Source organism: Cyprinodon variegatus, unplaced genomic scaffold (assembly GCF_000732505.1).
Source record: "Cyprinodon variegatus isolate N-32 unplaced genomic scaffold, C_variegatus-1.0 Scaffold64, whole genome shotgun sequence".
Classification (NCBI taxonomy): Eukaryota; Metazoa; Chordata; class Actinopteri; order Cyprinodontiformes; family Cyprinodontidae; genus Cyprinodon; species Cyprinodon variegatus.
The window spans coordinates 1,174,163-1,190,958 of NW_015150517.1; the positions used below are offsets into that span (position 1 = coordinate 1,174,163).

The 16,796-nt window shown below is 36.1% G+C and overlaps 3 protein-coding genes across 4 annotated transcripts in view; all 3 read right to left on the minus strand.

The window, feature by feature from the left end:
• Positions 1-1,002, minus strand: part of tmem214 (transmembrane protein 214) — a 13,922-nt gene extending 12,920 nt beyond the window's left edge. The window contains exon 1 of the mRNA XM_015371756.1: positions 760-1,002. Coding sequence (XP_015227242.1) covers positions 760-886 — 127 coding nt within the window. The 5' untranslated portion in view covers positions 887-1,002. The remainder of the gene's footprint in view (positions 1-759) is intronic.
• A 1,725-nt stretch (positions 1,003-2,727) lies between these two features.
• Positions 2,728-12,026, minus strand: mapre3 (microtubule associated protein RP/EB family member 3). Of its 2 annotated transcripts, none has more exons than XM_015371708.1 (8): positions 11,927-12,026; positions 7,630-7,696; positions 7,059-7,183; positions 6,829-6,974; positions 6,567-6,726; positions 5,284-5,420; positions 4,979-5,125; positions 2,728-4,162 (listed from the first exon to the last, which is right to left on the minus strand). In XM_015371708.1, exons 3-8 carry the CDS (start codon positions 7,177-7,179, stop codon positions 4,097-4,099), a joined length of 777 nt encoding a protein of 258 aa, XP_015227194.1. In that variant the 5' UTR covers positions 7,180-7,183; positions 7,630-7,696; positions 11,927-12,026; the 3' UTR covers positions 2,728-4,096. The 2 variants fall into 2 exon arrangements, with proteins under 2 accessions (XP_015227194.1, XP_015227193.1); XM_015371707.1 differs by having other exon boundaries at positions 7,059-7,186; positions 11,927-12,025.
• Positions 12,027-15,453: 3,427 nt separating this feature from the next.
• The window catches only part of dpysl5 (dihydropyrimidinase like 5), a 26,188-nt gene continuing 24,845 nt past the window's right edge, over positions 15,454-16,796 (minus strand). Inside the window, exons 13-14 of the mRNA XM_015371764.1 lie at positions 15,953-16,130; positions 15,454-15,862 (exon numbers count right to left, since the gene is read on the minus strand). Of these exons, the coding sequence (XP_015227250.1) occupies positions 15,777-15,862; positions 15,953-16,130 (264 nt within the window). The 3' untranslated portion in view covers positions 15,454-15,776. The remainder of the gene's footprint in view (positions 15,863-15,952; positions 16,131-16,796) is intronic.

Consider the following 16,796-nt stretch of genomic DNA (forward strand, 5'->3'; position numbering starts at 1 on the left):
AAAAAAGTCTATCATGTCATTTAAGTTAGAAATGTGATGAATGAAACCGGATTTTAATCCCAAAATAGGGAAAAAAAAACAGAAACTTAAAGTTAAAAACGTGGATATTATAAATAAGGTTCCAAAATGAGCTACGTTTGGAAAACTTTAGTTTTTAAATAATTAGAAGCTCAGCATTAGTTTTAGCATTAGCATTTTAACTAGTTAACAGGAAATCAGGGATTAGACTTTTCTAATAATCAGCCAGAATTATTTTGCCAGAAAAAGAAAAGAAACCTCTGCCTCGTGTTTAACTTTAAAGCTAATTAAGAATTAGCTATTAAAAACTAGAGCTCCTCTACATTTTTTTAGACTTTTCTGTTGCACTGTACGAAAAGCTGCTGGAAGGCTAACGGCTAAAGCTATCCGATTAGCTTCATACGGGAAGCTCAACGCAGACAGAATAAGTTTATTGCGTGAACGCTGCGTCTGTTGATGTATCAGATAATATATGTTTAAATATGAGAGGGTAAAAAAAAAGAACAAAACCATTAAAGAGGGGAAACGCTAAATGAAGCCTAGCTTGTACAGCTAGCTTGTCAAATCAGTTGACAGCTGTGAGACCTGCTACGTTTGCAACCCCAGCTGTTAGCACTGTGAATATCTGTATTTAGAATAAAATTTTAACAGCTACAGAGGCAAACCTCAACGTGTTATTTATTATAAGAAGTAAGGTAAGAAACGGGAACTAGCTATCAGGACCAGGCCTCGTTCACTTACGTCTGGACGGTTGGTTGGACTCTCCCAGGGCTTTCCTTCCCCCGTTAGACTTTCCTCCTCCTTGATTACTTTTCTTCCCTTTCTTCACCACCTCCCATTTGCCGACTGAGCCATTATTAGAGGCCATGTTTCGATTTCAGATGGACCAGTTATTAGTTCGGGGGTATAGATACTTCTTTCCTCTCTTCTTGTTGCTGCCGACCCGTGTGAATCTCTGACGGGCCGCTAAGTCAGCGGCTCTGCCACGTCTCTTTGTTGGCATGACGTCAGAGCTCTGCCTCTGAACCCATGGATACACTCAATGAAGCAAGGGATGGGAAAATAAAATAATAATAATAAAAACAGCAAAACATCAACATTAAACTTTAATTCAGTAAATTTTTAATTTCTGAGAAGTAAAAAAAAAAAAAAGTTTTTTTTTTTTTTTAAAGAAAATAGATTGTAGAAACAGCATCATCCTGTGTAAATTCACAGTCATCCGGGTCATGGCAACCACAAACAGGCTTGGATAGGAAGGCAACCCAACTTTCTCCCAATTTATGTTTAATATTATATATTTAAACATAAATATTATGTAACCTTATTTCTGCCAGTGGTCAAAAAGATAATTATTTGAGATTAAATTATTACTGTTAAACAGCTAAAAAACATTAAATAGCTTAATAGAAATTATTTAATAAGGTTTTCTAATTTAAGAATATGAACATTGCAATTATACTGGTGAAGATTCTCAGTCATCCATGTCATAGTAATTTCAAAAAAGTAAAAAAACAAAAAAAAAAAACAATCCACTGGACCTTGTTTCCAGGTTTGAAGACGTTTCCAAGTTTGGCCTGTTCAGACAGGCCAACAATTCCCCCTTTCAGAGACATAGACAGGTATCGGGTATTACAGGCTAACCAACGACCCCCATTCCAAAGAAGCAGACCCGCTCGTCCAGTTCAGTTTGCATGTTTTCTAAGCCAAAACAAGGCTGTTTTTGGTCCACTCTCTAAAGCCTCAAAATAGACGCCATTTCTGACATTTTGAATTGAGCTTCCAGGATGGAAAGCGGAACATCTTTAAACTTGGAAACCAAGTCCATTGGATTGTTTTTTTCTTTTTTTGGGAATTGCAATTATGAGAGTACTTCTCTATTAGAAAATACAATATGGTTGAAATTATTCTAGAAAAGCTTCAGAGAATTTAAAATAAATAGCTAATCTTAACTAGCTCTTTTAATTCTAAATCGACAGCTTTTACAATTGTAAGATAACTCGAAGTAAATTACAGGTTTGTTAATCACAGCACAAAAAAGAAATATAATATGGAGTCCCTTAACCTATTCTATACTCATATTTTATTTATTTTGGGAAAAAAGATCAGTTTGCATATTAAAATTTCAGTTTTTTTTTTGCTTATATAAACTATTTAAACAATATTTCTATTGTGATATTTTAATATTTCTTATAGTAATGGGTAAGTGGATAGAAATACCAGGTCTACTTTATAAGTTCATATGGTACCAATAATTAAATAATTGTAAATTACTGCATAATTATCTGCAACACATTTGACTATTACATCTTTTTGAAAAGGTACCAACATTCTGTGGCTTTTTAATGTGTTGCATCATCTCCATATGTACACTATTACCCTCACTGACATGTGCCAGGTCCTGTTAACCTTCATCTGTTTGTCTAGCTGCTGTCTGTTGAACAGATGGTGAAGTTGGCTGCAGATTCTCTCTGATGACTCAGTTATAGGCTCAAAGAAATCCTAGATTTCTTTCATTTACAGAATTTTGAAGGCATCTACTCGAAGTCTTTGTTTATTGTAGTTAATCTGCAGAATTGCATTTCTTGCAGCTTATTAAGCATATGAGTACATCAAAAACCGTATATCTACAATTTTGACACGGATGTCATTCATCAGAGAATCAGATAAACAAAACAGACCCACATCACGACACGCAGCAAACATCTTTCAGTTTCTTGATCCTCAGAGCTTTATTTCATTCCAGCAGTAACTCCAAATGATGCAAGTTGATCATATGGCTACCATGGTCGAAAAAAAAAAAACAACAACAAAAAAACAGCAAGAGAGTGTTGGATGTTTCCTACTCTCTGACTGCTCCCACTAATGTCAGTCATGCTCATCCTGGGTATTAATCACAACAAACCAAGCCTTTTTTTCTTGGCAGCCATGGCGGTGTTTTAACGCTTTGCAACATATGAAAACTTGAAAGCGGCAACAGAGGAATAATGGTAGCAGCTAAAATGTTTAACTAAATAAACATTAGTATTTAGTAGCGTTGGTCTGCAGTGTTTGTAAATTTATATTTTACAGCCTGATGGTTGTTTGAGAAATTAAAAGACGTCCACGACTTGGGCACTGAGGGATTCAATGCATAAAAAACAAAAACATGTCTTTAAAATAAATCTAAAAAATATAAAATTGCATCTTCCTGTATCCTCCTGGGAGCAGCAGCCAATCACTGCTTGTTGGCATTTTGGATCATTTCAGCCAGTTTGTTTTGCTACATATAGTGCAAGACTGTCAATCTCTCCAAATCCAAACCATATTTTTCTTTTTTCCAGAAACTGTACAGAGCATATTATCAATAAATAAATAGAAACATAAATACACCATGCTGTCACCTAACAAGCTGTCAGAACAGTTTGATGAGCAACTTGATGAACCTGAAAACATCGGTAATGTTTTTTCCTCAGGGCGATGAGCTGCTTTAAGTGCGTACATACGTACTGTTCAGTCTGTGATATGTTTGTTGAGCTAATCATTCACTGTTTAGCATATAATCAAAATATTTCCATTTTGCAGGCCTTACTCCTAAAAGGCAAAAGATCATTTATAATCTCAACTTGAAAAAAAAACAACAAAAAGACAATCAAAATGCTTGTAAAACATTTCTAGTGTTTTATGTAAAACCTCTTGGTGTGAGGAGGCTTCTTTTCTCCTCACAGACAGATTTAAAGCACTGCTGGCTCCAGTGCTGCAGTTTTAAAATCCCATCGCTGTTATCTCTGAACAAGTGACAGACTGAACTCACTGTGCAGTCCAACTGCCCCCTCTAAAACGGGTTAGAATTAGTCAGTCAAGCCAAGCCAGGCTGCCGGGCCCTTATCCAGACACACCTAGGTTAGTGTTCTCTGCCAGTCAAAGTCCTAGCCTGTCCAAGAAAGTCGTCGTGGACATGTGAAGCCGTGAATGAGATGGAAGAAGTCGAAAATTTTTTAAGTTAACTTAGGAAGGTAAAACCAGGCAAAAAAATTAAAAAGACTCAATGGTCTGATTAAAGTATGAGAGGTGAGAGATGGAGGTGAAAAAGAGGAAGAATTCAAAACTCCTCCTGATCTCGTGCTCCTTCATCAATGTCATCTTCTTCGGGAGGTGCAAATCCTTCCTGTGGAAACAATTCGGGTCAGTTTTTATGCGTGTACCACTATTGCTAAATCTTCCTTTTAATACCAATACCAAATAATCTTCCTTTAACTTTAGCTTACTGTACTTATTTGAATCTTTTTGTATTGCCCTTCATTTTTCTAAGGTCCAACTATGTTTATTTATACAGCATAAAGACCATAAAGATCTAAAATTACCCGTTTCTTACCAACTAGGACCCTTTGGGATTTCCTGATATTTCAAACTGCTACATTTATCACATTGGTGAAGAAATGCGTCTGCGAACTAATGATAAAAGGCAATCTACAAAATACTGTAATAAATATATCCCACATAAAGCAAGACAGCAAGGAAATTTATGCAGCCAACTTAAGTTTTACAAGACTTATTACAATTTATGACACAGAAACTAGAGCTTGTTACCATCCAGTTACTGTGCTCTTTTGAAGCATTTTTCACAGATGTTATGACCACAAGCTGTACAGTATTTTACTTATTTTAATCAGACAAACCAACATAAAGTACTCCATTACTTTCACATTGAAAGAAACTCAGACATATTTCAAGCCTCTATATAGTATTCAACACCCAAACAGCTAAGTTTTTCTTTTAAATCAAACATATTTCTCTAATTACCCGTCAACTAGCATTTTTTTTTTAACCTGAATCGTGATCTTATTAAAGGTTAAAAAAAAACATATCTAACATCTAATATCTAACATTTTGAACAGATTTATAAGCCAGGTAGACTATGAAATAATACTACAGGCATGGTGTTTCATATGTGCGGTGTGTTTTAAAGATGCACTTAACTGACCTCTGTAGCGTACAGTATGTCAATGATTTTCCCCAGAACTGGGTTGTTTTCATTTTCTTGACAGATGAGCTCAATGTCTCTTAGTTTGCCGAAGTAGAAGTCCCTCTCCTTCTCCAGCCCTTCTATAGTCAGTTTCATATCCATGATCTAAAACCAGGTAAAAATCGGAGAAATAGAATGTGAGGACAGATCCACCAGGACATCACATGTGACAAAGTCAAAGATGATCATAGATACTGCTGCATACAGCTTTAATCGGAGACCTCTAAGGAAACCAGAGCCTGGACTGGTCAGAGAAGCGGTACCTGCTGGTTGAGTTCTAGGAGCTCTGCGTCTCCTCCGTTGCGGGTAACCGGGTTGTTCCTGCGAGTTGTTGGTGGGTTGATCTGTCTCTGTGGAACAGGGACGGTCTTCGGGGCAGTGGGAGACGTCCTCATCGGACCTGCGACACAGAAGCACAAACTTATTTTTATGTTTCTAACACATTTAAAATAATTGGCATGTCATTGTGGAAGACATGGAGTAAACAAATCTGCTGTATTTCTACAATAAGACCCGTACCACACTCAACTCCATCAACTACTTCTGATGTCTGCCTAATAAACAGAAAAGCTGAACTTTAAATTTTTGATTAACTCTACTTTGAAAATCAATCTTAAAAGAAACCAAAACCCTTTAAAGAGATGGAATCTACCCTCACTTACCATAATCTGCTTATTTTAACGAGGGGGAAAAAAGCTGATTGGAAAGCAGGAATTCACAAGAGTCTCAACATTTGAAGGCAAACTATCCTGCCACCGTGTTTAAAATGCAGAATTTGTTTTATGTACTGTTAACCATCACCAGCTTTTGGGTTTTTAGTCACAAGCTCCAAAATCAGGTCTTTTTTCTGATTAGTAAACACACCATATCTAAGCAAAAACCAGTGTTATGACAACAGTGCGGTGCTTTCTGGAAGAAGGTTTGATATTTTGTATATATGGAGTTGTTTAAAATTTAGGATTTCATGATTTTAGCAAAACACAACATCATTATTAACAATATTTTTGTTTGAAATACGTGTAGAAAATGTACCCATATTTTTAATGATTGTTTCTTTTTCCACCTTAATAAAATCCCAATTTATTTGTATACCTTACAAATAAATTGGGATATTTTGGACATCATTAGTACATTATTACGGTAGTTGTACAAACTTTTCCATACTTGTAAACTCTGAAGGCATAACTCAAGCTTGAAACCCAAACAATCAGATGATGTTTTGTTCATTGTCTCTTTATTTGGCAATCTCACAGTACAATAATTAAAAAAGTATTAAACTTTCTGTGTAAAAAGAAACACACCAATTCACACCAAGACTGAGCACATCAAACCAGAATTAACTGATCGGCAATCCAAAAAAGGTCCTTTACATCCCAGCAAAGACATGCAGGGTGGGGTTACCTGAGCGAGGGGGGCGTTTAGGTTTAGGATGAAATGGTTCTCCTGGGTTACAGGTGGGGAGGGGGTTATAATGAGGTTATTAAAAAAAGCAATGAAGTGTTAATGTCTCAGACACACACACTCATAAAGACACTCGTTTTCAAACCTGGGTTTGGCAGAGGTGGCGTTCCTTCCTGACCCTGTCTCATCAGTAGAGGGTCGTACTCTTTCCCATCGTAGTTGGCGTCAAAAAATCTCTTAAACCACTGAAGGAACTCAAAGTTGTCCTGGAACTTCCCCTTCACCAGCCTCTCCACAGGGATGATCTAAGAACGACAAGGAGGATGGGTGAAAAGCGATAAGCCCTGTAGGCTTTTTATATTTCAATGATAACATTGCGATTGTAGCCAGGAATTGATCTTTCTCACCTTGTCAACATTCATTCTCTTGAACGCAGCCTGTAAAACCTTAAAGTTGTGAATGTATTCGTGTTCCAGTTTGGCGTTAAACTTGACTTTTTTCAACAATATGCACCCAGGAAACAACATGTCCATGAATTGGCAGTAGGCAGCACCTGTAACAAAAGCAGCCCTTAAATTACTGGCAGCCTAAACATCGATTCTGAATCTATACTGATGCTAAAATAAAACGTTATTACCTGAACAGAGCTGCTCAATCTTTGTGTAGGTGAGCTGTAGAGAGTCGTTGACCCATGCCAGCATGTCATGGCGACTCAGGTTATCAGCATTCATAGAAGTGGAGTAGACATTCACCGCCATCCTCCTGCTTTACATACATTTAGACAGATATACATATAAAAAATAATTAAATGATCTAAGTTGGGAGTTAGGTATTTAATTTAATATGTATAGTAAAACAAAGTGGAATAAACACGCTTCCTTTATAAGTATCCTTCAAACATTACTGCTATAAAAAGCTAATTATTAATATAGTCATCGATTATAGTCATCGATTGGATTTTAAACAAATTCTAAAGAGTATATGAGCTAAAAAAAAAATTTCTTCCTTGAAGGATCAAATTCCCTTTATTTAACAGGGCAATAAATATAATTCGTCATATTCATTTCATCATTATCTAGATGGTCAATAATCCTGAAGTATACAGTACAGATGTAATCAAAACATCTGTTCTCTGTTGTTATGATGATTAAAAATGATCCTATTTTAGTATTCAGCTATTTCTGTTATTCAATGGAGGATTTACTCACCAGTGCCTTTATGTTGGTGTTTAATGATTCAGAACCAAACTGGGTTTAACCACCTCAGAGAAAAGATCTGAAGATGAAAAACAAAATGATTTGTACATTTTTACAGCTTCATATATATACAGCTCAGCATGAGTGTAAGATTAAGGTTAAAATACTGTTTCATACGAATTACTGAAGGGACCACACATCTATCTCACAGGGCTGAAACTATCGGTTTAATCATCATTAATCGAAAAAACTGGGAACTAATTTAATGGTAATAATTAAGTAATTAATTTACTAATTTAGTCATGTTTGTTATGATGACTGGTTTACAGTTCACTACATTACTGTGACCATGTGGTGGTAGTCAAGTATTTCAGCCATTATAAGTTAAAAACTTGATACTTACAGAGAAAATAGCTTTGTACTAATCTAAAAACATGTTTCCTCTCTGATTAACCTTGATTTCAGTTGTTTTATCCAGAACTGCAACTCTCTGTTATTTAAGATGATCTGATACAAACTTTTGCAAAGAGTTGTCCATAGAAACAACTCTATTACAACTAAGAAATGTTATATCCAAACAAATATGAATGTATATAAAGCAGCTCATCAAATACATACATTTTTTAGTCTTTATATTAAACCAACTTTACCTCTTTTCCTTGAACTATTTGATTTAGTTCAGTCTTTATTGCCTCAGAAAATTATTTTCTACAACATTTTTAAGTTAAAATTTTATTATACCGTTATGTATTTCATGACACTTTAGTATACAAATCTTAATTCCAATGTCAGATTTGGCCCACAAAGTCAAGCTGTATAGATTTCATGATGATTTCCAAAATGTCTAATTCAATTTGTTTGAGTTTGAGGTAGCCTACTTATAGTTAAGGTAAATTACAAACAATATTAAATATTATATATATATGTATATGTGTGTTTTCTTTTTATATCATTACAATTATTATCTGTCATTTAAAGGTTTGGAAGTTAATATTTCTAACTAACTTTTACGGCCATCCTCAAAATAAAATACAGCTACCTCAAATTTCCATATTTAAATAAGGGCTTTCCCAATTGGTTTTTCACCTGCTGTTGCAAATGCAATGTATGTCCATTTAAAAAATAATTGTAAAAGTAATTATTTTTCTCAGAAGCAATTTAGTGTTTTTCATTTGGGATCCTGAAAGATCAGACGCAAGGCGGGGTTTTCTTTCAGGAAATCACATTTCAGTCTTCATGCTCCAGTTAATGATTACCTGATGGATGATCAAAGTTAATTTAATCATTTTAGTCCTAAATTATACAACTTGGATAACTTCTAGCCACATAGATTGAATTAACATATCTAAAGTCCAAGGACTGATGTGTGTCCTCTCCTTTCCTTGTCCCTTGTTAGAGATAAACTAGTTTGCTCATAGGCGCCTAATCTCTGCCTCAGTTAATCCCTTTAGCCTGAGCATTTAACATGTTCTACCACAGTTTAGCTCAAACCACCAGGAATGGTATCCACAACATGAAGCATCACACTGAAAGAGTGAGTTACTGAAATGTTTCCTTTGATCTGATGTGCTCCTACATCATCACAATGCATGATTTGATGCTGAACAACCACTTCCTGATTAAAGGTCCTCACAGGCAGCAGTTTAACCAGTTTTCCAAAGGGCCAGGAAAGCAACATAAAAACGATCTAGTTGCAGAGCTGCATCTTTAACCAAGTTTTCACTGAACACCTTGGCGGGACATTAATTCACAAATTACTAAAGCTTTCAGTCAAAAACATTGTTTTTTTTTTCGTGTTTAAATCCTGAGGAAACAAGGATAAACTACTGAGAGTAAAAACTAACCACTAACAAAAATGCCCAATTAAACTTAATATTAAACACCAAGGCGAAAAAAGCTGTTACAAATTAAAATGAGTCAAATAGTAAAAAGCATTTATATAGATTTAATAATGTTAAATTTTGTAGATTGGTAAAACAGTAAATGGGGCTTAGAAACGACTTAAGATCATTTAATAAATCATGCAATTTTTCATCAAGTATTTCATATCAATTTGAATCATTTTATCATTGTTGATAGGACTAATGTTTGATTAGTGTTAAGAGTTTATCCATGTTAGCAGCCTAATAAATCTGCTATCACACCTTCAAAAGAGGGTTACCGATACACATGGGAGAGTTGACTGCTTCTGACAGGATCCTGAACCTGGTTCTGGTTGGTTAAACGGCTTCAGTCGGGCTCTTAACAGATGAGGCTGTACCGCAGTGAGGTTAGTTCTAAGTTGGATGTTCAACGGACATTCAAAAACCATCCCCTCTGGTTAAACCTCGTCTTGTCAGGTACCCTATCTGAGAAAACCTCTACAGTGCTTCATTGCACCCTTATTACAGACATTACAGTAAAAACTCAGCATAAAAAACAGCTACATAGATTTCAAACACAAAAACAAAAGGTGTATCTCATGAACCCAGTGGTGTACCACGATCCAACACTGATTTTGAGTCAATTGATCACATGAACTTGAAGCTATTGGGTTAAAATGCTAATTCTTTCATATAAAAATTAATTACAAATATTTAGGGATTTGGAATGTAAGAAATAAGAGCTTTAACTCTTGAACCCCGTGAAGAACTATGATCCTACACTGATTTTGAGTGAATCAATCACATGACAGATAGGCAATTGAGCTAAAATTGTAATATTTTCATATAAAAATGAACTAAAACGAATTGATTGTTCTATGCGTGGAAGCAGGTTAGCCAGTATCGCTCCAACTCCCGTACAAGCAGGCTCCTTCGCCACCATAGAGGTGGGAAAGTCATTTTAAGTGACCATGGATCGGGTCGCCTCCACCGCTGATCAATCCTCTCTGGACCTGTCCCTCATGGCGTCCCATTTAGGTGGTGGACTGGGGGATGGCCTCACATCACTCCTTCTGCCGAGGAAGAACTGGACCACCAGGTGCTTGCATATGAACTCCAATCCCAGGTCTGGCACTAGGGTGGGGCGAAATATGCCAGACCGGGCAGTATTGATTGATTTGTCTTAATAAAATGCTCATTGTCTGACCCCTCACCCAGGGAAATTAAGCTCCCGGAAAAACTATATAAGAAAAAAAATCACTTAATCAATATTTTAAATAATTCTTAGATATTAGATATTTAGAAATTAAATATTAGAATTTTAGCTTAATAGAGTCCAGGTCACATGATCAAGTAACTCAAAATCCGTGTTGGATCATTGTAGGCTACTCAACTAGCTTCACAAGCTCAGCATTTTATTTTTACATTTCAAATCCTAAACTATTATGATTAATTTGTGCATGAAAATATTAGTATTTTAGCTCAATGGCTTCTAGATCCTGTGATCAATTGACTCAAAGTCAGTATGGGCTCATAGTACACATAATTAAAGGTTAAGCCTTTTATTTATGGATTACAAATCCCTAAATATTTTCGATAAAACTTTATATTAAATTATTTGCATTTTACCCCAATAGGTCATGTGATCAATTGCCTAAAAAACAGTGTGAAATCATAGTACGCCACCAGCTCTATAATGAATACCTTTTTTTTTTTATTATTTCAAATCCCTAAATATGCTTAATTATTACATATGACTTAAATATTATTATTTTAGCTAAATAGCTTCCCAGCTTATAAAATTAGACTTATTTTAACATGAAGTCGCTGCATATGCTTTTGCATCGCTGCTTTTTTACTGTAAAGTCTGTAATACAGGTGCACTTAGAACTGGCTTTCTCTTCTTGCAGCGTACGCAGAGCGAAGAACAGGTTTATCAGAACAAGGAAGAGCTTTAAATGAAGCCAAGAAGATGTTTAGCAAGAACGGAGCCAAGAAGATGTTTAACTAGAGTGAATCTCTGTCAAATATCCAACTTGAAAGTAACTTTACTGCGCGTGAAGCTATATCCGTTAAATGCACTGACAGGCAAGCTAGCTCCTCACTAACGACAACGGTAACGGGAGCGAAAGAGCGAATTAAACCGATAAATACGATTAGACCATTTTTATAAGCTTCGGGTCAGTTTAGTTTCACCACGGTATTATCAAAGGACGGCTAGTCGGCACGGCTGACACTGAAAACGGGGGGTTTTCTCCTTAAAGCACATCCTCCTCTGGAGGCCTTTTCCATAATACAAACACGCATCACTCCAATGAAAGAATGCCCGTCTCCTGTGGGACGGGACGAGTATTTGTCTATGAAATTAATCAAATTTGCAACCAAAAACGTCAACTTGAGTCTCGCAGGGTTTGGACTCCGAGTAAAGGTGAACATATGTTACTCACCAAGGCGAAAGCTGTCCCCTTTGACCACTGTGCCGTTGTTTCTGTTGATGCCTGGTCTTCCCGTTGCTATCCGACTGTTCTCCAGCTAAGCCGCTGGAACTGCGCATGCGCCGCACAGGAAGCACTTGGTGCAGCGGAGGGGAGGAAGCTGGATTGTGGGAAAAAGATGGGTTTCGACAGAATTAAAGTTAGGGTAGGACATTTTAAATTGTTATTAATTCAAAACCAAAGTAGTATCTTAACTATTGGGTAATTTCATATCATCATGAGTAGCCCTACTTTAGCCCCTGTATCTGATAAAAGGGGCCTGTTTAATCACTGGAAAAATTTATATTTTAACAATCATAGGCAATATTTTTCATTTGTAATATGTGCAAAAGGCAGGTATTTATACACTCCCCACGGCAATATATATATATATATATATATATATATATATATATATATATATATATATATTGCTAAAGAAGTTGGGAATTCACTGTAGTGCTGTATCCAAGCAAAGTCACAGAATGTTGAGTGGAAGGAAAAACTGGTGGGAAAAGTTTCACTAGCAACAGCTATAAGATGGACCTTAAAGGGGAACACTGTTTTTTTTACACTGGGCCCTTGATTTTACATTATAACATCATGTTCTACTCACCCATATGAGTTTTGTGTCATTTGGAGCTGTTCTGAAGATAGTCCGTTAGGTTATATCCAAGTAACGTCTTCCTATGGGCAACGACTTGAAGGCACAAACTAAACTGTTCATAATTTATCATTTATGGTACGCCAGCATTCATAACATGTAGGCGAATCACTGTCCCCCAGACATCCGTGGTTATATTTTTTATATTTATAGGTTTTAAAAAACAAAGCGACGTGTGTGACGTCATCCGCGCACGCCGGCTACTGTTCATTCATCCTGTCCGCTGAACTGCTGCTAGTTTTACTCACATGCCTGGAAGATGTCTAGTGCTGCTACCACAGATGATCTCGCTCTTGAAATGGAATTGAACGATTCAGATTTGCTAGCCGAATGAATAGAAGGGGTAGAGCGTAGCCGCCTGTGGCCCTGGCTGCCTGTCACAACTCCAGTCCACATGCGTGGATGACGTCATACACGGATGTCTGGGGGACAGTGATTCACCTACATGTTATGAATGCTGGCGTACCATAAAGAATAAATTATGAACAGTTCAGTTTGTGCCTTCAACTCGTTGCCCATAGGAAGACGTTACTTGGATATAACCTAATGGAATATATTCAAAACGGCTCCAAATGACACAAAACCTATATGGGTGAGTAGAACATGATGTAATAACGTAAAATCAAGTGGCCAATGTAAAAAAAAAAAAAAAAACGGCATTCCCCTTTAAGAGAATAATCAAGAATATCTGCCTACATAACAGTGAGTGGGCTAATGTTGGAATCAGTGCATCTAGAACTACTATGTGCAGAAAAAAATCTTACAATGTCTTCTTCAATCAAGCCACTCTTGATCCAGAGAAAGTTAGAAGCTGGGCTAAAGAGGGCAAATACCCAGAGAGTGTTTTGTTCAGGCTTATTGCACACTGAAAAAATAAGATCTTTGTGGGATACATTGATCATTTCATTTAATAATTCTGAGGATAATATTTCACTTACAGCAAACTGTTTTCATCTGGTGTTTTAACTTCAGTACTTAGGTTGTTGCTGCACAGCCCTTTCAAAGATTTTTTTTCACATTCCAATAAGTTGTTTAATTGTTAAACATCTCTAATAATTATCTTTACAATGTTGAACATTAAAATCATCTGCAAAACTGAAGCAATTTTTTTTTTCAAAAAAGGAAAATTGATGAAAATGTTAAGTGTACTGTGTTATTATATGCACTGGATTTTTTTTCATCACAATGTGTGTAACTTGAGCAGAAACACAATTTTAAAGATAAACTCACCAAAATATAGATTTTATTTCAACCTGAACATTACCACTTAGCATTCATGGGGTAATTTTTTCTGGCGTTTTTTAGTTTTACTTTTCAAACCGCATTTATACCGGCCTGTGCCTAGTCAGTTAAAACCTGAGCAAAACTGTAATAATAGAAACAACAATTCTATTTGTTAATACATACTAAAAATATACAAAGAAATAGACAAAACCCACATTAGTTGCATTTTAAAATCATTTATTTAGTTTCTGTTATTTTTGTGGTAAGAAACAAGCAGCCACTTATGGATTTAACAGGTTCACTTTCCAACAAAATCCACAAACACAACCACTGAATCACAGTGCCCTCAACAGAACACACAAATGTCCAACAATACGGTAACAGATGTAAACAATCCTAGAAAAAAAAGCACCAGTTTTTATGAACCTGTGGCCTTCGATGGAGACTGCACTGCAAGTGTTAAAGTGGTTCTCTCCGTGCATTGTTAGCAGTGAGGCGCAGGTGATTCCCATTGGCACATTTGATCTTTTAACAAAATAAAAAAAACACTAATTTCTAAATGTATAGAGTACCCACACTGAATAATGAGACAGTGCATAAATATAATACTGGAAGGCAGGAATAAGACGTCACCCAGAGGTGAGAGGATCAGTGGTTTTCCTTAGCTTCAGCCTGTGCAGCTCAATCTTTCTGCAACAATAACCTCAATTTATATTTGACTACGTTAGGATCTCTCTATATAACTTTTGTGGTCTCATTTGTATAAAATTGATAAACAAGGAGTTTAAAAAATATGTCAAATCATAGACTTATGCAAAAAAAAAAAACAAGCTGCCAGTGGTAAAAACAACAAACTGTTAACATAAAAAGAGAGAGATTAAATTATACTAGAGACCTTTGGGACATGTACAAATGTTCACTAATGATAATTTTTGCATTTCGGATCTTAATTAGAGTATGGTTACAGAGAGAAGACTCCCTTTGTTTATTGTTTTCACTCAAATGGCTCAAAGTAATCTCTCTGGAATGAGGGGACTGTATTCCTCCTCCAGCCATGTGAATTACAATAAACTCCATTGTCAGAATCGGGTTAACAAAAAAATAAAAAATAAAAAACTGTGACAACAGAGACTATTAGAAAAGAAATTTAGAATTAGCTTCTTGTTTTCCCTTTAGATACTCTGCAAGGGCAACAGAACCCACACACAAGATGAAAGCAATGCCAGAATTGAGATTTTATTGGATCATAACTGGGACTAAACTCATGGCATTTAAGGTGAGGCAGGGTGTTCAAATGACACTGCTGGAGGCAGTGGAAGTATAAATACAGACAGAATGTCAGAAGCAGTTGGATTTCATCACCACACAGAACCGTTGGTCCACTGGAAAAAAAACAAAAAAACACTCTGTGGGGCGGCAGGGGGCCCAGCAGAGTGGGGTCGTTCAATCACTAACAGGATCCACACACAAAATCACTAGGAACTATAACGCCATGGTGTTTACAGTGTACTGTATGTGTGTCAGTGAAGGGTTTTAATCCACTTATCTTAAATAGTTCAGTCAACATCACTGTATTTCCAACCATTAAAAACTGTACTGTTTTTTTTTTTAAATCTTTCATTTATTAAAATGCATTACATGCTTAAAAGCACCACTGAATCATGTTATTAAAATGAGTAAAATTTGGAAAAAACATTTTAAATTCAAACAAAGCCCTTTTAATTTGATGTTATTAAGCAGTTCATATCAGTTTATAACAAATTTACTTTTCAGTTTCGTAAAACACCAATTAATAAATGGTTCTGACTGCTACTTCAATTTGTTTGAACGTTTTTTTTTATCCTATGTTGTTCAAAATCAGTGCAGTTTTCCAGGTTGCTTGGAAATAAAACAAAAACACAGAGGTCAAAGCGGTTTGGACTCCAGCACCGCCCGTTACCAAATACCACTGGAGCGGCCCCCAGGAGGAGCCAGGATCCGAGCAGAGGACCTCTTCGGGATGTGGTCGTCAACTTGAGAACCTGACAGCAAAGATGCATTTAAATAAGACTTGAATAGATACAACAAATAATAAACTAGATCGAGAGGTTTAAGGGTTTATTCTAAACCACCTGACAGACTAAAGGAGGACTCGTGGAGGTCTCGGACCCCCTGGTGGACCCGGACACTGGGTTTGTTTGGTGACTCTCCATCGATGGGACCCAAACCCAGCTCCTTCTTCATTGTGTTTGCAACCTTGGCCACATCGCCGGAGTACGGATCCCTTACCACTCCTTTATAGGACTGATTCTAAAACAGAACAGGAAGATGAGATGATCATTAATAACTATCTATATAAATCTTAATCTTAGAGTAAAAAATGTCTATTTGCTCTTTAATTTCTCAAGCCAGCCATGAGTTTGTATCGATGTATGGAAAATGTTATTCATATATCATAGTAAATATCAGATACCGCCAGCATTATTTTGACGTTAAAACATTAGTATTCAATAAATATTGATATTTTGACAGTGCTGATTTTCAGCTTCTAAAAACCTTCTTTATTTTTTAAAGAAATATAGCCCACATTTCACTGCTTGCATTTGTGAGGTTCATTAATAAAGATAAATGGACATATAAGTATATCTAAACATACATATGCATACCTATCAATTTGTTACATTATAATAACAAGTTTTAATACGATTTTAATGGTTTATGAGGCAGGCAAACAGATATAATAAATATAAATATGTTGAAATGTATTTTCATTAAGTTCCCTTGAGAGAAACAGGTCATAAAACCAACTTTTAATTCAATTACAGCCGTTCTTCTTTAGAGGTTGGTATCAACGAGCCATGCCATCTAGGGGCTGATTTTCTTGCCCATCCTTCTTTGTATAAATACGAGAGATGCACGATATAATCGGCCCCCTATCGGTATCGGCCTGTATCGGCCTTAAAACATAATATCGGA

What these genes read in the sequence shown, in the direction of transcription:
- mapre3 (XM_015371708.1), bottom strand. Translation starts at nt 7,179, where the DNA reads ATGGCGGTGAATGTCTACTCCACTTCTATGAATGCTGATAACCTGAGT. An exon ending in GATTGAGCAGCTCTGTTCAG is followed by an intron (nt 6,975 to 7,058) that starts GTAATAACGTTT and finishes CTTTTGTTACAG; the next exon opens with GTGCTGCCTACTGCCAATTC. An exon ending in ACATACTGTACGCTACAGAG is followed by an intron (nt 4,163 to 4,978) that starts GTCAGTTAAGTG and finishes TTGTTTCCACAG; the next exon opens with GAAGGATTTGCACCTCCCGA.